At 40.0% G+C, this 26,369-nt stretch overlaps 1 protein-coding gene across 3 annotated transcripts in view; it reads left to right on the top strand.

The window, feature by feature from the left end:
• The window catches only part of UGT3A1 (UDP glycosyltransferase family 3 member A1), a 59,922-nt gene that overhangs the window by 12,764 nt on the left and 20,789 nt on the right, over window positions 1-26,369 (top strand). For all 3 annotated transcript variants that reach the window (XM_021671862.2, XM_021671863.2, XM_021671867.2), the window contains exon 3: window positions 23,479-23,593. In XM_021671862.2, the coding sequence (XP_021527537.2) occupies window positions 23,479-23,593 (115 nt within the window). The remainder of the gene's footprint in view (window positions 1-23,478; window positions 23,594-26,369) is intronic.

Genomic DNA, 26,369 nt, shown 5'->3' with positions numbered 1-26,369 from the left:
CTCTTAATGTCTATTTGGAGTTTTTTTCATTCTTCTTTGGCCCTTGGAACTGTTTCATTCTCATATTTGAATTCTGGGATATTGCAAGTGATAATCTCAGCACTGTATATTCATTTTTTGTTTTCTGTAATTGGGGAGTGAAGCTAGCTTGATTCTATGATGCTATTTTGGAACCAGAGTGGTTCCTTTAAGACAGTTTTCTGTACCTCACTGTCTATCTGGTGTACTTTTCTCCAAGTGACAGATCCTCATTGTTTTTGGGTGACTGCCCAAGTTACATCAGTGATCTTCATGCGCTGGCTCCAAACATTCAGGCCAGTGATTTTCTTCTCCTGGCCAGAAAATTCTCATCCTGACTAGCAGGTCAGTTTTGGCTTTTTTTTAGTGACTAGATAGGAGAGCAGATCAACAGCTAATATAAGGAAATCTCTAATTGTAATTCAGGTTTCTAATTCAGCCACCAGGCTTTTCTCTTTCTCTATGAATGGTGGTCACCATAGCCCTGAGGAGTGAAATGTACAGCATTTTTATCTGCCATAAAAGGTAAAGTAAATTTCATGTTGTCAAGATTTATAGAACTTAATAAAGTAAAATTGTCTTTCTTCTGAATATCAGAACCCATGGATAGATAATGACAGGAGTTAGACAGATGATGATCAAAATGCCACACTTTTTCCAGCTGCTTGGAAAGCTTATCTTTAGGTCTTTACTGCAAATCAAGAGTTGAATCAAAGATGATTAGGAGTTTGGAGAGAGGCCTTGTATAATGTCTGGGTATTATCCTACCTGATTATTTCTGGTAGTCATTCCTGGCATCGGTAGTCTTCTGACATATATGTACTGAACTGTTCTCTGGAAGACTCCAATTTGACTTTTCTCTCTGTAGCTCTCTCTCCTCTGGTATTGTTTTGTGAATTCTGTCTGCCTTGTTCTCTTTGAAATCTGAATTTGGTCTCCTCCATTCAGGGAGAAAGCCTGGCCAGATGTGGCTACCTTCTCCATGAGCTCTATTATGAAAATTTTCTCCAGTCAGTCATAAATATTCTGCACTCACTGGTGTTCAGTGTTTAGAAACAATTTTTTTTTTCATAAATTGTATCTTCTTTTGTTTTTAGTTGTTTAAAGTAGGAAGGTAAATCTGCTCTATTATTTCCTCATGGCCACAGATTGGACTTCCTTTTCTTCATTTTTAAGACATTTTACAGAAGTAATATTGACATAAATAATAAACTGCATATATTTAAAATACACAATTTGAAGCTGGGCACAGTATGATATGATTTGGCTGTGTCCCCACCAAAATCTTACTTTGAATTCCCACATGTTGTGGAAGGGACCTGGAGGGAAGTAATTGAATCATGAGGGCAGGTCTTTTCTGTGCTGTTCTTGTGATAGTGAACACATCTCATGAGATCTGATGGTTTTAAGAAAGGGGAGTTTCCCACACAATCTCTCTCTCTGTTGCCTCTTGAAATGTAAGAAATGCCTTCTGCCTTCTGCCATGACTGGAGTCCTCCCCAACCATGTGAAACTCTGAGTCCATGAAATCTCTTTTTCTTTGTAAATTACCCAGTCTCAGGTATGTCTTTATCAGCAGCATGAAAATAGACGAATATAGTAAATTGGTTCTGTTAGAGTGAGATGCTGCTATAAAGATACCCAAAAATGTGAAAGCGACTTTGGAACTGGGTAACAGGCAGAGGTTGGAACAGTTTGGAGGGCTCAGAAGGAGATAGGAAGATGTGGAAAAGTTTGTAACTTCTGGAGACTTGTTAAATGGTTTTGACCAAAATGATGATAGTGATGTGGACAATGAAATCCAGGCTGAGGTGGTTTCAGATGGAAATGAGGTACTTATTGGGAACTGAAGCAAAGGTCACTCTTGCTATGTTTTAGCAAAGTGACGGGGGCATTTTACCCCTGCCCTAGAGATTTGTGGAACTTTGAACTTGAGGGAGATGATTTAGGGTATCTGGCAGATACCCTAAACCATCTAAGAAATTTCTAAGCAACAAAGCAGTCAGAAGTAATTTCTAAGCAACAAAGCAGTCAAGAGGTGACTTGGGTGATGTTGAAAGCATTCAGTTTTATGAAGGAAGCAGAGCATAAAAGTTCAAAAAATTTGTGGCCTGACAATGTGATAGAAAAGAAAACCCTATTTTCTGAGGAGAAATTCAAGCTGCTGCAGAAACTTGCATAAGTAAGAAGAAGCCCAGTGTTAATCCCTAAGACAGTGGGGAAAATGTCTCCAGGGCATGTTGGAGGTCTTCACTGCAGCCCCTCCCATCACAGACCTAGAGGCCTAGGCAGAAAAAATGGTTTCATGGATCAGGCCCAGAGTTCCAGTGCTGTCTGTAGTCTAGGAACTTGGTGCCCTGCATCCCGGCTGCACCAGCCATGACTGAAAGGGACCAAGGTATAGCTTGAGCTATGGCTTCAGAGGATGCAAGCCCCAAGCCTAGGCAGCCTCCATGTGGCATTGAACTTGCAGGTTACAGGACTCAATTACAGAATTGAGGTTTGGGAACCTCTGCCTAGATTTCAGAGGATGTATGGAAATACCTGTATTTCCAGGCAGAAGTTTGCTGTAGAAGCAGGGATCTCATGGAGAACCTCTGCTAGGTCAGTGTGGAAGGGAAATGTGGGTTGGAGCCCCCACACAGTCTCTACTGGGGCACAACCTAGTGGAGCTCTGAGAAGAGGGCCACCATCCCCTGGACCCCAGAATGGTAGATCCACTGATAGCTTGCACTGTGTGCGTGGAAAAGCCACAGACACCCAACAGCTGCCCATGAAACCAGCCAGGAGAGAGGCTATACCCTGCAAAACCACAGGAGCGGAGCTGGCTGAGACCACGGGAACCCACCTCTTGCATCAGTGTGACCCGATGCGAGGCATGGAGTCAAAATAGATCATTTTGGAGCTTTAAGATTTGACTGCCCTGCTGGATTTTGGACACACATGGGGTCCCCTTTGTTTTGGCCAATTTCTCCCATTTGGAATGGCTATATTTACCCAATGTCTGTGCCCCTATTGTATACAGGAAGTAACTAACTTGCTTTTGATTTTACAGGCTCACAGGCAGAGGGGACTTGCCTTGTCTCAGATGAGATGTTGGACTGGACTTTTGAGTTAATGCTGAAATGAGTTAAGACTTTGGGGGACTGTTGGGAAGGCATAATTGGTTTTGAAAAGTAAGGACATGAGATTTGGAAGGGGCCAGTTGCACAATGATATGGGTTGACTCTGCTCTCATCCAAATCTCATCTTGAACTTCCACATGTTATGGGAAGAACCTGGTGGGAGGTAATTGAATCATGGGACAAGTCTTTCCCATGCTGTTCTTGTGATAGTGAATAAGTCTCATAAGATCTGATGGTTTTATAAAAGGAGATGGTTTTATAAAAATTTGTGTGTTTCCCTGCACAAGCTTGTTCTCTCTTGCCAGCTGTAATGTAAGATATGCCTTTTGCCTTCTGCCATATTTGTTAGGCGTCCCCAGCGATTTGGAACTGTGAGTCCATTAAATCTTTCTCTCTCTTTATCAGAAGCATGAAAACTAACACACAGTGGTTCACACTTGTAATCCGAGCATTTTGAGAGGCCGAGGCGGGTGGATTGCTTGATGTCAGGAGTTCAAGTCCAGCCTGGCCAACGTGGTGAAACCCCATCTCTACTAAAAATACAAAAATTAGCTAGGCCTAGAGGTGTGTACCTGTAATCCCAGCTACTCAAGAGACTGAGGCAGGAGAACAGCTTGAATCCAGGAGGTGGAGGTTGCAGTGAACCAAATCATACCGCTACACTCCAGCCTGGGTGACAAAGTGAGACTCTATCTCAAATAGAAAAAAAAAAGTAAAAATATTTACAATTTGATGTTTGAACATATGTATATACTTGTGAATCCATCAACATAATTAGGATATGAATATATCCATCATTCCAGGAAAATTTCTCTTGTCTCTTTGCAATCCCCATTATGACCCACCTTCCAATTCCCATTTCTAGCTAGTCACTAATATGTCACTATGTGTTAATTTGTATCTTTTAAATTTTATGTAAATGGGATTATAAGGTATGTATTCTATTATTTTGCCTTGTTTTAATTAACATTATTGTATTAGTCCATTTTGCATTGCTATAACATAATGCCTATTGCCCGAGGCAGCATAATTTATAAAGAAAAGAGGATTATTTGACTTACAGTTCTGCAGGCTCTACAAGCATGGCAGCACCATCTTCTCAGCTTCTGGTGAGGCCTCAGGAAGTTTACAGTCATAGCAGAAGACAAAGGGGGAGCTGGCTAGTCACATGGTGAGAGAGGGCACTAGAAAGTGTGGGTAGAGGTGCTAAGCTGTTTTAAGTAACCAGCTCTTCTGTGAATTCACTACCATGGTGACAGCAGGAAGCCATCCATGAGGTAGATTATCTGATCTCAAAACTCAAAACACCTTTCACTAGGCCCACCTCCAACGTTGGAGGTTACATTTCAATGAGATTTGGAGGGGACAAACATCCAAAGAATATCAATTATTATTTAAAGATTCATTCATACTGTGTTTATGAGTTGTTTTTTCATTTTTATTGGTTACTAGTATTCTATTGTATCCATTACTAGATTGTGTTTATTTAGTTTTCTGTTGATAGACATTTGGGTTATTTTCAGTTTGGGACTATTACAAATAAACCTGCTATGACCGTTTTGTGTACAAGTCTGTTACAACTCTGTTATAACTTACTTTTTCTCTTTCTTTCTTTCTTTCTTTCTCTATTTCTCTTTCTCTTCTTTCTCTCTCTTGCTTTATCTCTCTCCTTTCTTTTTTCTTTTTCCTTTCTTCTTTCTTTCTTTTTCTTTCTTTCTCTGTTTCTCTTTCTCTTCTTTCTCTCTCTCTTGCTTTCTCTCTTTTTCTTTTCTTTTTCCTTTCCTTTCAACTTTCTTTCCTCCCTCCCTCCCTCCCTCCTTCCTTCCTTCCTTCCTTCCTTCCTTCCTTCATCTTTCTTTCTCTTTTTTTTTTTTTTTTTTGTGCTTATTAATTTCATTTATTTTTGTGTGGCACACATTAAAGATACTTTGTATTAGGCCAGTGCAAAATTGCGGATTTTGCCATTAAAAGTAAATATATTTAGTTGTTTCTTTTTTTTTTTTTTATATTTATTTATTTTTTTATTGCACTTTAGGTTTTGGGGTACATGTGAAAAACATGCAAAGTTGTTGTATAGGTGCATTCATGGCAGTGTGATTTGCTGCCTCCCTCCCCCTCACCCATATCTGGCATTTCTCCCCATGCTATCCTTCCCCAACTCCCCCCCCCGCTGTCCCCCCCACTCCCCCGCAACAGACCCCCGTGTATAGTGCTCCCCTCCCTGTGTCCATGTGTTCTCCTTGTTCAACACCCTCCTATGAGTGAGAACATGTGGTGTTTGGTTTTGTGTTCTTGTGTCAGTTTGCTGAGAATGATGGTTTCCAGGTTCATCCATGTCCCTACAAAGGACGCAAACTCCTCATTTTTAATGGCTGCATAATATTCCATGGTGTATATGTGCCACATTTTTCCCGTCCAGTCTATCATTGATGGGCATTTGGGTTGGTTCCAGGTCTTTGCTATTGTAAACTGTGCTGCAATGAACATTCGTGTGCATGTGTCCTTATAGTAGAACGATTTATAATCCTTTGGATATATGCCCAGTAATGGGATTGCTGGGTCAAATGGAATTTCTATTTCTAGGTCCTTGAGGAATCGCCACACTGTTTTCCACAGTGGTTGAACTAATTTACACTCCCACCAACAGTGTAAAAGTGTTCCTATTTCTCCACATCCTCTCCAGCATCTATTTTCTCCAGATTTTTTAATGATCGCCATTCTAACTGGCATGAGATGGTATCTCAATGTAGTTTTGATTTGCATTTCTCTAATGACCAGTGATGATGAGCATTTTTTCATATGCTTGTTGGCCTCTTGTATGTCTTCTTTTGTAAGGTATCTGTTCATATCCTTCGCCCATTTTTGAATGGGCTTGTTTGGTTTTTTCTTGTAAATCTTTTTTAGCTCATTGTAAATTCTGGATATCAGCCCTTTGTCAGATGGGTAGGCTGCAAAAATTTTTTCCCATTCTGTTGGTTGCCGATTCACTCTATTGACTGTTTCTTTTGCCATGCAGAAGCTGTGGAGTTTGATTAGGTCCCATTTGTCTATTTTGGCTTTTGTTGCCATTGCTTTTGGTGTTTTGGTCATAAAGTCCTTGCCTACGCCTATGTCCTGAATGGTTTTGCCTAGGTTTTCTTCTAGTGTTTTTATGGTGTTAGGCCTTAGGTTTAAGTCTTTAATCCATCTGGAGTCAATTTTAGTGTAAGGTGTCAGGAAGGGGTCGAGTTTCTGCTTTCTGCATATGGTTAGCCAGTTTTCCCAACACCACTTATTGAACAGGGAATCCTTTCCCCATTGCTTGTTTTTATCAGGTTTGTCAAAGATCGGGTGGTTGTAGATATGTTGTGTCACCTCCGACGCCTCTGTTCTGTTCCATTGGTCTATATCTCTGTTTTGGTACCAGTACCATGCTGTTTTGATTACCGTAGCCTTGTAGTAGAGTTTGAAGTCCGGTAGTGTGATGCCTCCTGCTTTGTTCTTTTTGCTTAGAATTGACTTGGCTATTCGGGCTCTCTTTTGGTTCCATATGAAGTTTAAGGTGGTTTTTTCCAGTTCTGTGAAGAAGGTCATTGGTAGCTTGATGGGGATAGCATTGAATCTGTAAATTACTTTGGGCAGTATGGCCATTTTCATGATATTAATTCTTCCTAACCATGAACATGGAATGTTTCTCCATCTGTTTGTGTCCTCTCTTATTTCGTTGAGCAGTGGTTTGTAGTTCTCCTTGAAGAGGTCCTTTATGTTCCTTGTTAGTTGTATTCCTAGGTATTTTATTCTCTTTGTAGCAATTGTGAATGGCAGTTCGTTCTTGATTTGGCTCTCTTTAAGTCTGTTATTGGTGTATAGGAATGCTTGTGATTTTTGCACATTGATTTTGTATCCTGAGACTTTGCTGAAGTTGCTTATCAGTTTCAGGAGATTTTGGGCTGAGATGATAGGGTCTTCTAGATATACAATCATGTCATCTGCAAATAGAGACAATTTGACTTCCTCCTTTCCTAATTGAATACCCTTTATTTCTTTTTCTTGTCTGATTGCTCTGGCTAGAACTTCCAGTACTATATTGAACAGGAGTGGTGAGAGAGGGCATCCTTGTCTAGTGCCAGATTTCAAAGGGAATGCTTCCAGTTTTTGCCCATTCAGTATGATATTGGCTGTTGGTTTGTCATAAATAGCTTTTATTATTTTGAGGTACGTTCCATCGATACCTAGTTTATTGAGGATTTTTAGCATAAAGGGCTGTTGAATTTTGTCGAAGGCCTTCTCTGCATCAATTGAGATAATCATGTGGTTTTTGTCTTTGGTTCTGTTTATGTGGTGAATTACATTTATAGACTTGCGTATATTGAACCAGCCTTGCATCCCCGGGATAAATCCTACTTGATCATGGTGGATAAGCTTTTTGATGTGCTGTTGCAATCGGCTTGCCAGTATTTTATTGAAGATTTTTGCATCTATGTTCATCATGGATATTGGCCTGTAATTTTCTTTTCTTGTTGAGTCTCTGCCGGGTTTTGGTATTAGGATGATGTTGGTCTCATAAAATGATTTGGGAAGGATTCCTTCTTTTTGGATTATTTGAAATAGTTTCAGTAGGAATGGTACCAGTTCCTCTTTGTATGTCTGGTAGAATTCAGCTGTGAACCCATCTGGACCTGGGCTTTTTTTGGGTGGTAGGCTCTTAATTGCTGCCTCGACTTCAGACCTTGTTATTGGTCTATTCAGGGTTTTGACTTCTTCCTGGTTTAGGCTTGGGAGGAGGCAACTGTCCAGGAATTTATCCATTTCTTCCAGGTTTTCTAGTTTATGTGCATAGAGTTGTTTGTAATAATCTCTGATGATGGTTTGAATTTCTCTGGCATCTGTGGTGATATCCCCTTTATCATTTTTTACTGCATCTATTTGGTTATTCTCTCTTTTCTTTTTTATTAGTCTGGCTAGTGGTCTGTCTATTTTGTTGATCTTTGCAAAAAACCAGCTCCTGGATTTATTGATTTTTTGAAGGGTTTTTCGTGTCTCTATCTCCTTCAATTCTGCTTTGATCTTAGTTATTTCTTGTCTTCTGCTAGGTTTTGAGTTTTTTTGATCTTGCTCCTCTAGCTCTTTCAATTTTGACGATAGAGTGTCAATTTTAGATCTCTCCTTTCTTCTCTTGTGGGCACCTATTGCTATATATTTTCCTCTAGAGACTGCTTTAAATGTGTCCCAGAGATTCTGGTATGTGGTGTCTTCATTCTCGTTGGTTTCGAAGAACATCTTTATTTCTGCCTTCATTTCAGTGTTTATCCAGTCAACATTCAGGAGAAAGTTGTTCAATTTCCATGAGGCTGTGCAGTTCTGGGTTGGCTTCTGAATTCTGAGTTCTAACTTGATTGCACTGTGGTCTGAGAGACTGTTTGTTATGGTTTCCGTTCTTTTGCATTTGCTGAGGAGTGATTTACTTCCAATTATGTGGTCAATTTTAGAGTAGGTGTGATGTGGTGCTGAGAAGAATGTATATTCTGTGGATTTGGGGTAGAGAGTTCTGTAAATGTCTATTAGGTTTGCTTGTTCCAGGTCTGAGTTCAAGTCCTGGATATCCTTGTTAATTTTCTGTCTCGTTGATCTGTCTAATATTGACAATGGGGTGTTGAAGTCTCCCACTATTATTGTGTGGGAGTCTAGGTCTCTTTGTAAGTCTTTAAGAACTTGCCTTATGTATCTAGGTGCTCCTGTATTAGGTGCATATATATTTAGGATCGTTAGCTCTTCTTGTTGCATTGATCCTTTTACCATTATGTAATGTCCTTCTTTGTCTCTTTTGATCTTTGTTGCTTTAAAGTCTATTTTATCAGAGATGAGAATTGCAACTCCTGCTTTTTTTTGTTCTCCATTTGCTTGGTAAATCTTCCTCCATCCCTTTATTTTGAGCCTTTGTGTATCCTTGCTTGTGAGGTGGGTTTCCTGGATACAACACACTGATGGGTTTTGGCTTTTTATCCAATTTGCCAGTCTGTGTCTTTTGATTGGGGCATTTAGTCCGTTTACATTTAGGGTTAATATTGTTATGTGTGAATTTGATCCTGTCATTTTGATGCTAGCTGGCTGTTTTTCCCATTGGTTGATGCAGATTCTTCATTGTGTTGATGCTCTTTACCATTTCGTGCATTTTTGGAGTGGCTGGTCCTGGTTGTTCTTTTCTATGTGTAGTGCCTCCTTCAGGAGCTCTTGTAAAGCTGGTCTGGTGGTGATGAAATCTCTGAGTGCTTGCTTGTTCACAAAGGATTTTATTTTTCCTTCACTTATGAAGCTTAGTTTGTCTGGATATGAAATTCTGGGTTGAAAGTTCATTTCTTTAAGGATGTTGAATATCGGCCCCCACTCCCTTCTGGCCTGTAGGGTTTCTGCTGAGAGATCTGCTGTAAGTCTGATGGGCTTCCCTTTGTGGGTAACCCGACCTTTCTCTCTGGCTGCCCTTAGTATTTTCTCCTTCATTTCAACCCTGGCGAATCTGATGATTATGTGCCTTGGGGTTGCTCTTCTAGAGGAATATCTTTGTGGTGTTCTCTGTATTTCCTGGACTTGAATATTGGCCTGCCTTGCTAGGTTGGGGAAGTTTTCCTGGATAACATCCTGAAGAGTATTTTCCAGCTTGGATGCATTCTCTTCGTCACATTTAGGTACGCCTATCAAACGTAGATTAGGTCTTTTCACATAGTCCCATATTTCTTGTTGACTCTGTTCATTCCTTTTTACCCTGTTTTCTCTAATTTTGCCTTCTCGTTTTATTTCATTGAGTTGATCTTCGACTTCTGATATCCTTTCTTCTGCTTGGTCAATTCGGCTGTTGAAACTTGTACATGCTTCGCGAAGTTCTCGTGTTGTGTTTTTCAGCTCCATCAATTCGCTCATATTCCTCTCTAAGTTGTCCATTCTCGTTAACATTTCGTCAAGTCTTTTTTCAAGGTTCTTAGTTTCTTTCCATTGGGTTAGAACATGTTCTTTTAGCTCATGGAAGTTTCTTATTATCCACTTTCTGAAAGTTGATTCTGTCATTTCATCACGCTCATTCTCCATCCAGTCTTGTTCCCTTGCTGGTGAGGAGTTGTGCTCCCTTGTAGGAGGAGAGGTGTTCTGGTTTTGGGTGTTTTCATCCTTTTTGCGCTGGTTTCTTCCCATCTTTGTGGATTTATCCGCCTATCGACTTTGTAGTTGCTGTCTTTCTGATTTTGGTAATTTTAAGTCTGCAGTAGCTGAACTCATAAACCCCCTTTTCTTCCCCCTAGGTGGTCTGTCCCAGGGAATTAGGGCGTTATGATTTTCTGCTGTTGCAATGGTTTTCCCTGCCCACTAGGTGGCAGCCTAGTCACACTCAGCCTGCAGAGGCTTCGTTGAGCTGCTGTGGGTAAATTGTCCTGGGAACTGCAGGGTGTTTCCCGGTGGGTGATGCCCCTCCTCCACAGAGCTGGACCGTCCCGTGTTCAGCCGTGTTTCCGGAGGTGTCTTCTTTGCTGGGGAATCTCTTGGGTTGAGTCCCTGCCTCAGCTCCCCTTGCTGGCCCAGAGGGGATCTGGTCTCGCTCACTCTGCACAAGGGGCCGCTGCTCCCTGCCTCGGGTGCAGGCAGAGCAGCCGCGCCAGTCCAACCAGCGGCGCTGGCAACCCGTGGAGCTTTTCCACCTGTGAATCTCCTGGTCTGTAGGCAGTAAAAATCCGCTGCCCTGTGAGCCGCTGCATCAGCCAAAGCAGCGGCTCTGAGATTCGTGGCGTGCCCTTGCCCAGGAGTGTCCTGGCTTGAATCCCTGCTTCAGCTCCCCTTGCTGGCTCAGAGGTGATTCAGTCTCTCTCGCTCTGTACGTGGATCCGCCGCCCCCCACCTCAGGGCGTAGGCCGAGGGGCGCGCCGCTCCGCTCAAACCAGCGGCGCTGGTGACCCGTGCGGCTCCTCCTCCTGTTAATCCCCTGGTCTGTGGTCAGTAAAAATCTGTCTGGAAATGCGGCGTCCACTCACCCTCTGCGCCTTCTTTCGGAGCTGCGATCCCGACTTCCTCCTAATCGGCCATCTTGAAAACCTCCCATATATACTATATTCCAGGCTAGGTGGTGGAGAAACAGATGCAAGACAGGCCTGCCCTCAAGGAAGTCCCATTTTGATTGCTTGCTTTTGTCAGGTACAGCACTAAACATGTTCATTTAGAGCATCTGACCTCCTAGGTTTAACGTTAACCACAGCAGGGGAATCTGAGGTAACCATTACAAATGACTGTAAGGCTGCAAGACCGGCAGCGCAGCGAACGGCGACAGGGAAGCCCGCCAGCGGAGACAGGGGCCATCTGGGTGGTCGCTGCGGCCGCTACCCAGTGCTGTTCGCGGCTCCGCGTTCCGAACCGTGTCGTCCGGCCTCAGCCGCTCCCCTGAGTCTATTTAGTTGTTTCAAATGCCTGTGAAATATAATTCAGAAAAACTGTGAAGTTTTTTTCTTCAAATCGCTGCTAAAAAGGCCAAAGGCGCCCGAGGGGGTAATGGTTGAGGTCGCCTCCTGACCCAGCTCTGCCCCATCTTTCTTTCTCTTGAGATGGACTCCTGCTCTGTTGCCCAGGATAGAGTGTAGTGGCACCATCATAGCTCACTGCAGCCTCAAACTACTGGGCTCAAGCAGTCCACTCACCTCAACCTCTTGAGTAGCTTAAACCACAGGTGTGCACCACCAAGCCCAGCTAATTTACTTTTTGTAGAGTAACTGTCTCACTATGTTGCTCAGGCTAATCTCAAACTTCTGGCCTCAGGTGATCCTCCCAGCTTGGCCTCTCAAGGTGCTGCTATTACAGGCAGGAGCCACTATGCCTGACCTACATTACTTTCTGTGAGTTAGCAACTAGGAGTGCAGTGGCTGAATCATTTGGTAGGTGATTGTTTAACTTTTTCAAAAATGGACAAACTTTTCCCTGTACCATTTTAAATTCTCACCAGAAGAGAAAGTAGGGAATGAACCATTAGCTATCCTTCTTAAATTGGCTTGTTGTAGTTTTTCATTAATTTTAATCACAGGACATATTAATACTTAGAGATGCCCTAAGAGATATTCTATATTGCAAACTTACCCTTTTTCTACCTCCAATGTGTAGGAGCGACACAATTTCAACTTGATAATGAGGATCACTGATTCCAACCAGTACAGTAACTACTTTATTTGCCATTTGATTGAGAGGCATGGGGAACCAAAAGTGGCCAGATTACATGCTTATTTTTCTGTTTAATAGCATTATTTTTGTGTCTCTTGGTGGAAACATTCCTCCCTTTGGAACTAAAACTCATAGTCTGAAAGAGTGTAAGGCTGCAGGAACAGGAAACAAAAATATTGATAGTGGATCACTAGGGGAAACGGTGAGTGGCAATGCTTTTACCCCTTGATAACTGAACCCATGAATCCTGGCTACAGGAGAAGCAACATCATATATTAGATGTGATTAAGCATATATATAGTCTCCTGAAGAACACTGCTCAAGCCTCGCCATGTATTTCCACCACCTGGAGCTATAACTGTGTCTTTTAAAAGTCCTTCATTGTTTCATTAAGTCAGCCACTTTAGGAGGGTGGGGAACATGGTAAGACCATGAATTCCGTAATTATGCACTCATGCTGCAGTTCATTTGCAGTGAAGTGAGTTTCTTTGTCAGAGTCAATGCTGTGTAGCATTCCATGTCAGTAGTTAAGGCATTTTGTAAGTGCATGGATGGTAGCTTTGGTGGAAGCATTGCATTAAGGTAAAGCAAGTCAAATCCAGAGTAAGTGGCTTTTTGAGTAAGAACAAAGTTCTACCTCTTTCATAATGGAATTGGTCCAATGTAATCAATCTGCTATCAGATAGCTGACTGGTTACCCTGAAGAAAGATGCCAATCAGGCATCAATGTTGTTCTCTGTCACTGGCTGATTGGGTATTCTGCAGCGGCAGTATCCAGGTCAACTTGGTGAGTGGAAGTCCAGTTTGATGTGCTTATACATAAACTCCATCTCCGCTACCATGGTCCCTATGTTTATGAAACCATTAGGCAAATGACAGGGTTGGCTGAAGAAGGAACCTGACTGTTATCCACAGAACAGGCCAAACTCTCCACTTGATTATTAAAGTTCTTGTCTGCTGAGGTCATCCTTAAGTGAGCATTTACATAGGACACAAATACACTTACATTTTGCCCATTCAGATAGGTCTTAGCATATACCTCTTCCTCAGAACTTCTTGCCACCAATTTTTAAGTTATGTTCCTTGCAAGTTCATGATGATCTAGCCAAACCATCGGCCACAGGCAATGCAATGGTCAAGTATTGTGATGTGTTGTGGAAGAGAAATGTGAACAAGTTCTGTGCAGGCTAAATGATGTCACAGGGCTGGAGCATTGATATATCCTTGAGGTTAGAGAGTGAAAGTATATTGCTGGCCTTGTTAGATAAAAGCAAACTGCCTTTGATGGCCTTGACTGATGGATGTCAAGAAAAATTTGCAAGATCAATAGTTGCATATCAGGTGCCAGGGATTGTGCTAGTTTGCTCAAGCAATGAAACTATTATCTGGAAGAGCAGCTGCAATTAGAGTTTTCTATGTGGTTATGCTTATAACATCTATCATTCTCCAAGATCCACATGTTTTCTGCAGAGGTCAAAAATGCAAGTTAAATAGAGATGTGATGGGACTCACCACTCTTGCAAACTTTAAGTCCTTAATGGTAACACTAGTCTTTGAAATCTCTGTAGAGTGCAATATTGATTTTGTTTTCTGTTTTTCTAGATATAGTTCATTCTAGTGACTTCCACCTGGACTTTTCAACCATGATAACTTACACTCCACATTTCAGGGAACCAGCATGATTATTCTGCCAATGATGAGTATGTCTACTCCAATTATGCATTTCAAATCTGGAGAAATAATTACAATCAGTTTGGGGAATTAGACCCATGGAATTAGGGTCTAATTCTAAGACCTAATGTTCAGTATTCTCTCAAAGATAGAATTATTTATATCTCCCCAGTGCACAGCCACACTGGTGAAAAGCTGTAGGTTCCTCTGGAGAAGGCTGGAGAAAGATTAACAGTATACATGTCTGGTAGTGTAGTGGGGTCTTTTCCCAAGGGACTTTGCCTCCTCTTCGTTCCTGGGCTTCTGTGCCTATAAATTGCATAAAGTCTGTGTTTTTGTAATTGAAATTATACTTTTGTTGAATCTATTTAGGACTCCTTTGCTTATACCAATCAAGTAACAATTCGTAAACTGCCCATATTCTTTTCTTTTAGGGACACTATGATTAATTAGCTAATGCTTTGACTCCGCTATTTCTCATAGTGACCATGCCTACCTTGATTTTGGTGCTTAAGTTCTACCACTTGACCCCAGACACCCTAACATGGAATTAACTCTATTACACTTATGAATCCCACTTCAATGGCATCATAATTTCTGATCTATGAAGAAAAGAAAACATAGAACTCTCTGGTGATGCTAGGGAGCCTCTCACAAGTTGGTTTCTCACAGTCATGGTGAAAAAATGTGTCCTCTGGTTCTATTTCCTTCTTGCCGTGGGTTAGGAGTCCTTACATCCTCATTTTCCTAAGCCATTTGATACTTTTCAGGGTACTAAGGCAGATTTGGTATTTTATTTTTATTTAGTGTAGGCCACTATTTCATCCACGTTTAATTCGACTAACCAAACAGAGCCCCTTTTAACCTATTGAGCTACAACAATGAATCAAGAATCTCTGTTTGGTGGCCTCATATCAATAAATTCAATCTAATTAAACTTTTCATACAGTTCACCAACACCTCAATACTTTCCTGCACATGTACCCTAGATATTTGTTATATGTGGGTTTTTTTTTTTTGGTATATATTGAACCTTCTTATGGGTAACCTTTGATACTTCCTGGAACTTGAGTCTATTTTTGAATCTAAAAATAAACAGGGATGCTAAAACAGTATCTTTCAGCAAAATAACTCAGAAAGAGACTGTATATTTTCTCATTTGCGTGAGATTAACTTCTCTAGATGGGTGTAGAAAAGTTGCTTCTATGGAAAAAGAAGATTCAGCAGAAGTTAGGGATTCAATATCCCCAGATTCATAGAATCTGCCTGTATGTCCCCATCCCAGTTTTTAGGATCTCCTTTCCCAATCATTGCATGGAGTTTAGCAGAAAATACCTTGCAAGGTGGGGGATTAAATTTCATTGTAATTCAGCCACTTTCAGGAGGAGACTCTGGGTTTGATTTTCAGAAACATCTGCCCTGTCGCTATAGGATTTTTTTTTTTTTTTTTTCAGGACAAAGAAACTTTCAGGTCATTAATGTGGAGATTGAGCTTAGAATTTAAAGCCTTGGTCTCATTCTTTTTTTCCACCCTACTTTCTATATTGCCTATTATAAGCGTTTGCTTAGGAGTATCCAATGAAGATATTTTGCCATATCTCTATTGCCACTTAATGCCAGAGGATGAGTGCCCTCTTTACCACTGGAAAGTTATTTATTTCAAATATAATCAATATTTAAATCAATTTGTTCTCATAAGAGAGAACCAATCATGGGAAACCAGATCTCATTAAGAATAACAGTACCAATTGAAGACACACACACACATTTCAAGAACCTTATTTACATAATTTGAGGGGTTCAGAAGTTCAAAATCTATAGGTCAGGTAGGCAGGCTGGAAAGTCTCAAGCAAGATCTGATGTTGCAGTCTTTTTTTAAATATATTTTAAGTTCTGGGGTACATGTGCAGATTGTGCAGGTTTGTTACATATACAGATGCCATGGTGGTTTGCTGCACCCATCAACCCGTCATCTACATTAGGTATTTCTCATAATGCTATCCCTCCCCAAGCCCCCCACCCACCGACAGGCCCTGATGTGTGATGTTCCCCTCCCTGTGTCCATGTGTTCTCATTGTTGAACTCTCATTTATGAGTGAGAACATGTGGTGTTTAGTTTTCTGTTCTTGTGTCAGTTTGCTGAGAATGATGGTTTCCAGCTTCATCCATGTCCCCGCAAAGGACATGAACTCATCTTTTTTATGGATGCATAGTATTCCATGGTGTATATGTGCCACATTTTCTTTATCTAGTCTATCATTGATGGACATTTGGGTTGGTTCCAAATCTTTGCTATTGTGAACAGTGCCACAATAAACATATGTGTGCATGTGTCTTTATAGTAGAATGATTTAATAATCCTTTGTGTATATACCCAGTAATGCTATTGCTAGGTCAAATGGTTTTTCTAGTTCTAGATCCTTGAGGAATCACCACACTGTCTTTCACAATGGTTGAACTAATTTACACTCCCACTAACAGTGTAAAAGCGTTCCTATTTCTCCACATCCTCTCCAGCATCTATTGTTTCTTGACTTTTTAATGATTGGCATTTTAACTGGCATGAGATGGTATCTCATTATGGTTTTAATTTGCATTTCTCTAATGACCAGTGATGATGAGCTTCTTTTCATATGTTTGTTGGCTGTATAAATGTCTTCTTTTGAGAAATGTCTGTTTATATCCTTTGCCTACTTTTCGATGGGGTTGTTTTTTTTTTTTCCTTGTAAATTTGTTTAAGTTCTTTGTAGATTCTGGATACTTTCCCTTTGTCAGATGGATAGATTGCAAAAATTTTCTCCCCTTCTGTAGGTTGCCTGCTTGCTCTGATGATAGTTTATTTTGCTGTGCAGAAGCTCTTTAGTTTAATGAGATCCTATTTGTCTATTTTGGCTTTTGTTGCCATTGCTTTCAGTGTTTTAGTCATGAAGTCTTTGCCCATGCCTATGTCCTGAAGGATATTTCTTAGGTTTTCTTTTGGGGTTTTATGGTTTTAAGTCTTAGGTTTAAGTCTTTAATCCATCTTGAGTTAATTTTTGTATGAGGTATAAGGAAAAGATCTAGTTTCAGCTACCTGCATATGGCTAGCCAGTTTTCCCAACACCATTTATTAAGTAGGGAATCCTTTCCCCATTGTTTGTTTTTGTCACATTTGTCAAAGATCAGATAGTTGTAGATGTGTGGCATTATTTCTGAGGCCTCTATTCTGTTACATTGGTCTATATATGTGTTTTGGTACCAGTATTATGCTGTTTTGGTTATTCTAGCCTTGTAGTATAGTTTGACATCAGGTAGCGTGATGCTTCCAACTTTGTTATTTTTGCTTAGGGTTGCCTTGGCTATGTAGGCTCTTTTTTGTTCTATATAAAATTTAAAGCAGTTTTTTCCAGTTCTGTGAAAAATTCAGTGGTAGCTGGATGGGGATAGCACTGAATCTATAAATTACTTTGGGCAGTATGTCTATTTTCATGATACTGATTTTTCCAATCTATGAGCATGGAATGTTTTTCCATTTGTTTGTGTCCTCTCTTATTTCCTTGAGCCGTAGTTTGTAGTTGTCCTTGAAGAGGTCCTTCACATCTCTTGTAAGTTGTTTTCCTAGGTATTTTATTCTTTTTGTAGCAATTGTGAATGGGAGTTCACTCATGGTTTGGCTGTTTGTCTGTTAGTGGTGTATAGGAATGCTTGTGATTTTCACACATTGATTTTATATCCTGAGACTTTGCTGAAATTGCTTATCAGCTTAAGGAGATTTTAGCTTAAGATAATGGGGTTTTCGAAATATACAATCATGTCATCTGCAAACAGAGACAATTCGACTTCCTCTTTTCCTATTTGAATACCCTTTATTTCTTTCTCTTGCCGGATTACCCTAGCCAGAACTTCCAATACTATGTTAGATAGGAGTGGTGAGAGAGGGGCTTCTTGTCTTGTGCCAGTTTTCAGAGAGAATGCTTCTAGCTTTTGCCCATTCAGTATGATATTGGCTGTGGCTTTGTCATAAATAGCTTTTATTATTTTGAGATTCATTCCATCAATATCTAGTTAATTGAAAGTTTTTAGCATAAAGGGCTGTTGAATTTTGTCGAAGGCCTCTTATGCATTTATTGAGATAATCATGTGGTTTTTGTCATTGGTTCCATTTATGTGATAGATTATGTTTATTGATTTGCTTATGTTGAACCAGCCTTGCATCCCAGGGATGAAGCCGATTTGATCGTTGTGCAGTTTTTGATGTGCTGCTGAATTCAGTTTGCCAGTATTTTATTGAGGATTTTTGCATCGATGTTCATCAGAGATACTGGCCTGAAATTTTCTTTTTTGTTGTGTCTCTGCCAGGTTTTGGTATCAGGATGATTCTGGCCTCATAAAATGAGTTAGGGAGGATTCCTTCTTTTTCTATTGTTTGGAATAGTTTCAGAAAGAATGGTACCAGTTCCTCTTTGTATGTCTGGTAGAATTCTGCTGTGAACCATCTGGTCCTAGACTCTTTTTGGTTGGTAGGCTATTAATTACTGCCTCAATTTCAGAACTTGTTATTGGTCTATTCATTCAGGACTTCTTCCTGGTTCAGTCTTGGGAGGGTGTATGTGTCCAGGAGTTTATCCATTTCTTCTAGATTTTCTAGTTTTATTTGTGTAGAGGTGTTTATAGTATTCTCTGATGGTAGTTTGTATTTCTGTGGGTTCAATGGTGATATCCCCTTTATCATTTTTTATTGTGTCTATTCAATTCTTCTTTCTTTTCTTCTTTATTAGTCTGGCTAGTGATCTCTCTATTTTGTTGATCTTGTCAAAAAGTCAGCTCCTGGATTCATTGATTTTTTTGAAGGGATTTTTGTGTCTCTATTTCCTTCAGTTCTTCTCTGATCTTAGTTATTTCTTGTCTTCTGCTAGCTTTTGAATTTGTTTGCTCTTGCTTCTCTAGTTATTTTAATTGTGATGTTTGAGTGTCTATTTTAGATCTTTCCTGCTTTAGTGCTATAAATTTCCCTCTACACACTGCTTTAAATGTGTCCCAGATATTCTTGCATGTTGTATCTTTGTTCTTATTGGTTTCAAAGAACATCCCTTTTTATTTCTGTCTTAATTTTGTAATTTACCCAGTAGTCATTCAGGAGCAGGTTTTTCAGTTTCCGTGCAGTTGTGTGGTTTTGAGTGAATTTCTTAATGCTGAGTTCTAATTTGATTGCACTGTGGTCACCTGCCTTCTGTGTTGATCTCATTGGGAGCTGCAGACAGGAGCTGCAGACTGGTACTGTTCCTACTCAGTCATCTTGCCAGCAACATTCTCCATCTTGCCCAATGTTGCAGTCTTGAAGCAGAATTTCTTTTCCCTCTGGGAAACCTCAGGGTTTGTTTTCAGTCTCAACTGATTGGTTAAGACCTAGGTACATTATTGAGGACAATCTATTTTACTTAAAGTCAACTGATTGTAGATAATAAACATAAAATATTTTTACATCATCTAGATTAGTGTTTGATTAAATAACCATGTACTCTATCCTAACCAAGTTTACACATAAAACTAACCATCACAGAAGAAAATTTGGAGGGCTCTGTTTTATGGCTTCCTTCTCTAGCTGGGAAAAAAATCTTTGAAATACAGCTCTGGACCTGAGGGTGGTGTGCTTCTTTCTGAGTTACATCTCTACTTTGAGATCTGAGTGCAATGCGGAGGGGTAGACAGTAGGCCTAGGTCTCCTTGCTTTTCTCCCCCAGCAGGAAACCTCACACTTCAAGGTGGGGCATGGTTAAGTGGCACCCCAGTATTCACAACAGTGCTGTGCCCAAGGTAGAGCTCATGCCTCACAAGTAGGGGCTGGTTTGTAGAAGGGAGTCCCCACCTCTTGGACACATTTGGCCAGAACTTAGCTACAGCAACAGGTAGAAGAGGGCAGGGTGAGATACATTTACATCCTGCCCCTCCCAGAAAAATACCTCTCTGGCTGAGAGCTGGGGTTGGGCCAAGAGGGAGGCAGTCTGCATTCTTGGCTACAGTTTGGGAGTGGGAGGGAGCAGGTAGAGGAAGTCTGCCTCTCAGAGTTGGTTAAGTAAAGGAAGAGAGTGAGTGTTCATTCAAATACCATAGACCATAGGCTTAGTTTTCAGTGAATTTTGGTAGATTTTCTTGAATAAATATTTCTTCTTTTTCTGGATGTCCTAGGACCATTTCCAGCATCTCTCTGTGTGTGTGTGTGTGTGTGTGTGTGTGTGTGTGTGTGATTTTCACCAGTTTTGGTATGAACAATGTCTGGAGAGTTACTCATGCTATTATGCTGGGAGTGGAATGCTAGTAATGATGGAGCATTGTTAAACTTACCAAGCAATTCTTCTCAGGAATGTAACTGAAGCACCATGCCTTCTACTTTGTATGTGGCAATGACACATCCCTTTTTGTGAGTTATTTGTATATATATAGTATGTCTTGAATAAGTGCACCCTATGTATGTCTTGAATAATTGTACTGGATGAGTCTCCTCCAAGGAGGATGTCCTCATTGTAATGTCATAACTGCTCCTGGGGAAAGTTGGATATGGTGATGGTCTTGCTGGCTGTTATTGTGGGCCAGGATATTGAGGAACCCCATAGTTAGCCAGTTACAGGTGATTTATGGCCTTTTAAAGATAAAGAAAAAGGGAAACTGACTGAAATTCTATTGAAATAGGCATCGAATGAAGCACATTTATCAAATATATGATTGCAAAGTATTCGTTAGTATTCAAATGTATTAAGCAGTTTTTAATAACCATGGGTATGAGGTTCTAAATGTGATGAGCCCTGGAATTAAGGCTATAGTAAAATGTGAGGCATCATTAATTCTTACTAGGTTTAAAAATAGTCCAGATTGGGCTTTTAGAGGGAGAAAGAATGGAGACAATCAACACTTTTCTAAATAGATCTTTCATAATGGAGTTTAATACTTAAAGGCCCCATTTAAATCTATTTTGGGCAGTGCTAATAATTTTAATATGTTGAATCAGATCCATGGCATCCCTTTTTGTCGAGCTAATTCTAAAGAAATAATTTTATGTTAGTTTATTAATTGTTAGATAAGAGTAACCATGCCTAGAATGGAATGGAATATTTTAGGAAATGAGTCTTAAGACTACGGAGTATTGATATGGTTTGGCTGTGTCCCCACCCAAATCTTATCTTGAATTCCCATGTGTTGTGGGAGGGACCTGGTGGGAGGTAATTGAATCATGGGGACAGGTCTTTCCTGTGCTGTTCTTGTGATAGTGAATAAGTCTCATGAGATCTGATGGTTTTATAAAGGGGAGTTTCCCTGCACAAGCTTTCTTTCTTTGCCTGCTGCCATCCAAGTAAGACATGACTTGCTCCTCCTTGCCTTCTGCCATGATCATGAGGCCTCCTCAGTCATGTGGAATTATAAGTCCATTAAATCCTTTTTCCTGTATAAATTATCCAGTCTCAAGTATGTCTTTATCAGCAGTGTGAAAACAGACTAATACAGGTATTTAGTACCAATGCTTAAGATGGGACATATGTATAATAATATCTATATTATATTGGGTAACTCCTTAAGAGTACAGAAGTGGTATTACTTTAATTTAGTGAAATATTCTGATATACTTGCAACTTTTGCCTCATTGTTGATTAAGGCTATTATGGTTTACATTGGTGCATTTGATCTGATGTTAATCTAGAACCTATGATGTGGAGATAAAATAGCGTATCAGTGTCCTTTTAATTTTTCTGTAAAATTAAATGTTAGATTTCCATAGGGTTAAATTTTAAAGCACTTTGAGAGGCCGAGGCGGGTGGATCACAAGGTCAGGAGTTTGAGACACTCTTGACCAACATGATGAAACCCCGTCTCTACTAAAAATACAAAAATTAACCAGATGTGGTGGTGCATACCTGTAATCCCAGCTACTCAGGAGGCTGAAGCAGGACAATGGCTTGAACCTGGGAGGCGTGGGTTGCAGTGAGCTGAGATCATGCCATTGCACTCCAGCCTGGGCAACAGAGCTAGACTCCATCTCAAAAAAAAATTTAAACCTTTGTTTTAGTTTTTGTTCTTGCATCTCATCTGCCCCCTGCCCCACCTTTTCTGGCTAACCTAATTCTCTCTTTCTCTTTTTGGTTGTTATCAGGTATACTTTGGTGGTAGTGGGTGGGTGTCCTTTCTAACACACTCATCTTTGTAAGTTTCTTTCTGAGAGAGTTCCCTTCAGTATCAGCAAGGTGAGAGACTTTCTTTATGGTAATTTTCAGAGACTCAAGTCTTAAATTGGGTTTCAATGAACTCCTTGGCTGTACAGTGTTGTATAGGTGCTCTTCCATGTAACTCTGTTTATCAGGATCATTTTTAGCTACACGGATATAATCAGCAGGAGTAGCAAAGGCATTTTCTGAGGTCCCAATGAACCATCTATTTTTAGGAGTGTGGATGTCAGCATGCCACACAATGACTACCATTCTTCATACCATTCAGTGGGATCATATGTTGCACTGATGTCAGTCTTAACTCTGAGTGCTCTTTACAATGATGTGTGTGTGTGTGTGTGGGGGGGTAATATCTGATTGAGACACATAACCAGTGCTCATAGGGTAAGAGTTATGCCACCAAGCTAGCGTCAGCCACAGCTCATACTGTAATTGAGAAACACAATTCCATCTGAGACATACAGATAGCTTTGGTTTGAGTCACATGACCCAGAGCCACTGAAAGGAGGGTCCCAATTTGTCATTCCTGTCTCACAGTGAAAGTCACTGAAACTTCTGATTGAAACTTTAATTAAGGTGAGAATTCTTCCACTTTGGCCTGGTTTGCTTGGTTTGAAGTTCTCATTGGTAACAAGGGAGAATGAGTTGAAGTTTTGTTCTCAGTCTGCCCATGAGGCACAGAAAGTAAAGTAGGAGCTGGGTCTGGAAAACAGCCAACAGTCAAACCCCAAGAATGGAGTCAGACTTTTTACTACACATGGGTTATGGGGGTTGGGGGGGCAGGGCTGGCAAGTAGAATAAAGGGGACTACTTTTTTTTTATTTTGCCTTTTAGAACTTTTTGACTGAATAAAAACCTATTTGTAGGTATCATTTTAAGTAATGAAAATGAAATTTTCTAAAAGAGAAAAGAGAATGTGCTCTGAAATCAACCTTAGCTATGTTTAAACACAAGCCCTACAGCTCTTTATGTGTGCAAAGTGGACAAATTACCTCATACTGCATTAGTCTCTGTCTTACCTATAAAATAAGTGTAATAGCTGTTTCTTTAAATGAAAGTTTTAAGTGAAAACTTTTATAACTTTTAATTGAATAAAAGTGCCTAGATAATTATAAAGTCTCAACAAATATTATCAGGTTGTCCAATAGAATGAATGAAAAATAAAAACAAAACCAAATCAACATAAAACTTTAAAAGTAAACATTTCCATAAATGTAAAATTAATAGAATAAAACTTTAGTATCATCATACTAATGTTAATCCTTGTTGTATGATATATTTACCTTTTTAACCAATTGGTGTTTTCTTAGATATTGAAGACAAGGGAAAATCATACCAAGTTATCAGGTGGTTTCTACCTGAAGATTATCAAAAAAGAATTAAGGAGCATTTCAATAACTACATAGAAAAAGCATTGGATGGCAGGTAACTTCTTTTTATTCTATGAACCAGAGTCACTATTTTAGTGATACAAATGAATAGAGAGATGCATGATATTTGGAATTAGTTTTAGAGAAATGGATGGGTGGGTGATGGATAGATGGAGGAATAGATGATATGTGAGTGGATGAATGAATAGATGAATGGATGGTTGGATAAATGAGGGGATGGAGAAATAGAGGACAGGTGGATGGTTAGGTGGATAGAGCAGTCAAGGTTTGCATTCCCAACAATTGAGTCTGTATTGTCCTTCTTCCATCATAAGGGTTCTATAGGAAGTGGGAGATTGCTCCTCTGAGCCTTCCTTACAACACTTCACCTATAATCTTTGTATGTATTCTCCTCAACAAAGGAGCTAAGATCTTTAACTTTACTGTTTGTCAAGAAAAAAGAAACACCTCTTCTCACTTATTTCCCCTCCTTTGCCTCTCATAGATTCATTAATGGAGAAAACTCTTATGAATATTGATTTTTTCACACCTTGAACCTTCACCTTTTAAATTCCTTAAGAACAATTAAATACCCTGTTGATACACAATGAGAGATGAGCCTGAGATGTTTTGCCCTCATCTGGAATACAAAGAATCTCCATCTGCCACATAAAAGAAGAGAAACACAAATCCATGCCTCTCTTAGTTAATTACAGTGACTTCATCCTGTTTTCTTTCCCTGAAAATTCTTTCTACTCAGTAGTCAAGGTTGTGTTCAAATCTAATTATTCCATAACGCTTGCTTCCTCACTCCAGCTGGAAGACCACATTCTCTCCTCTATAGGTCTGTCATATAGCACTCATTTGATACTTAGTCTATGGCATCTTGTGTTGTTAGTTATATATTTTTAAAGTATTGTCTCGTCTTTTCTCTTTAGCCTGATTTCTTTGAAGACAGGTTCCACATACATGTTAAATATGGTCTAAGTTACTGGGATCATTGCTTTCCTGTGATTTTTTTTCCAATTTATTTACTTGAAATATTAATGTTATACTTTTGAGAAGTTTATCCTGGATATATTGAATTTATCCACAATATTTAAAAATCATTCTTTATTTAAATCATTTTAAGAAATGAAGTAGCAGGTAATTTCAGAGAATCACTTTTGTAATTTAAAGTTGATTCTAAAGAACAGGCAGAGATCTGCATATCACTCATGAGTTCTCAAGCTGTAAACCTATAGGCTTTCTTTTTTTTTTTTTATTGCATTTTAGGTTTTGGGGTACATGTGAAAAACATGCAAGGTTGTTGCATAGGTGCATACGTGGCAGTGTGATTTGCTGCCTTCCTCCCCTTCACTTATATCTGGCATTTCTCCCCATGCTATCTCTCCCCAACTCCCCACCCCTCCGCTGTCCCCCCGACTCCCCCTCAACAGACCCCAGTGTATAGTGCTCCCCTCCCTGTGTCCATGTGTTCTCATTGTTCAACACCCGCCTATGAGTGAGAACATGTGGTGTTTGATTTTGTGTTCTTGTGTCAGTTTGCTGAGAATGATGGTTTCCAGGTTCATCCATGTCCCTACAAAGGATGTGAACTCATCGTTTTTGATGGCTGCATAATATTCCACGGTGTATATGTGCCACATTTTTCCTGTCCAGTCTATCATCAATGGGCATTTGGGTTGGTTCCAGATCTTTGCTATTGTAAACTGTGCTGCAGTGAACATTCGTGTGCATGTGTCCTTATAGTAGAACGGTTTATAATCCTTTGGATATATGCCCAGTAATGGGATTGCTGGGTCAAATGGAATTTCTATTTCTAGGTCCTTGAGGAATCGCCACACTGTCTTCCACAATGGTGGAACTAATTTACACTCCCACCAACAGTGTAAAGGTGTTTCTATTTCTCCACATCCTCTCCAGCATCTGTTGTCTCCAGATTTTTTAATGATCGCCATTCTAACTGGCGTGAGATGGTATCTCAATGTAGTTTTGATTTGCATTTCTCTAATGACCAGTGATGATGAGCATTTTTTCATATGTTTGTTGGCCTCATATATGTCTTCTTTTGTAAAGTATCTGTTCATATCCTTCATCCATTTTTGGATGGGCTTGTTTGTTTTTTTCTTGTAAATCTGTTTTAGCTCGTTGTAAATTCTGGATATCAGCCCTTTGTCAGACGGGTAGGCTGCAAAAATTTTTTCCCATTGTGTTGGTTGCCGATTCACTCTATTGACTGTTTCTTTTGCCGTGCAGAAGCTGTGGAGTTTGATTAGGTCCCATTTGTCTATTTTGGCTTTTGTGGCCAATGCTTTTGGTGTTTTGGTCATGAAGTCCTTGCCTACGCCTATGTCCTGAATGGTTTTGCCTAGGTTTCCTTCTAGTGTTTTTATGGTGTTAGGTCTTATGTTTAAGTCTTTAATCCATCTGGAGTCAATTTTAGTATAAGGTGTCAGGAAGGGGTCCAGTTTCTGCTTTCTGCATATGGCTAGCCAGTTTTCCCAACACCACTTATTGAACAGGGAATCCTTTCCCCATTGCTTATTTTTATCAGGTTTGTCAAAGATCGGGTGGTTGTAGATATGTTGTGTTGCCTCTGACGCCTCTGTTCTGTTCCATTGGTCTACATCTCTGTTTTGGTACCAGTACCATGCTGTTTTGATTACTGTAGCCTTGTAGTAGAGTTTGATGTCCGGTAGTGTGATGACTCCTGCTTTGTTCTTTTTGCTTAGGATTGTCTTACCTATGCAGGGTCTTTGTGATTCCATATGAAGTTTAAAGTGGTTTTTTCCAGTTCTGTGAAGAAGGTCATTGGTAGCTTGATGGGG

This window comes from Aotus nancymaae, unplaced genomic scaffold, assembly GCF_030222135.1.
Source record: "Aotus nancymaae isolate 86718 unplaced genomic scaffold, 86718_ANA_hifiasm-v0.15.2.pri h1tg000014l, whole genome shotgun sequence".
NCBI classification, from domain to species: domain Eukaryota; kingdom Metazoa; phylum Chordata; class Mammalia; order Primates; family Aotidae; genus Aotus; species Aotus nancymaae.
The sequence above is the reverse complement of the archived record's forward strand: the minus strand, read 5'-3'. Positions and strand labels throughout refer to the sequence as shown.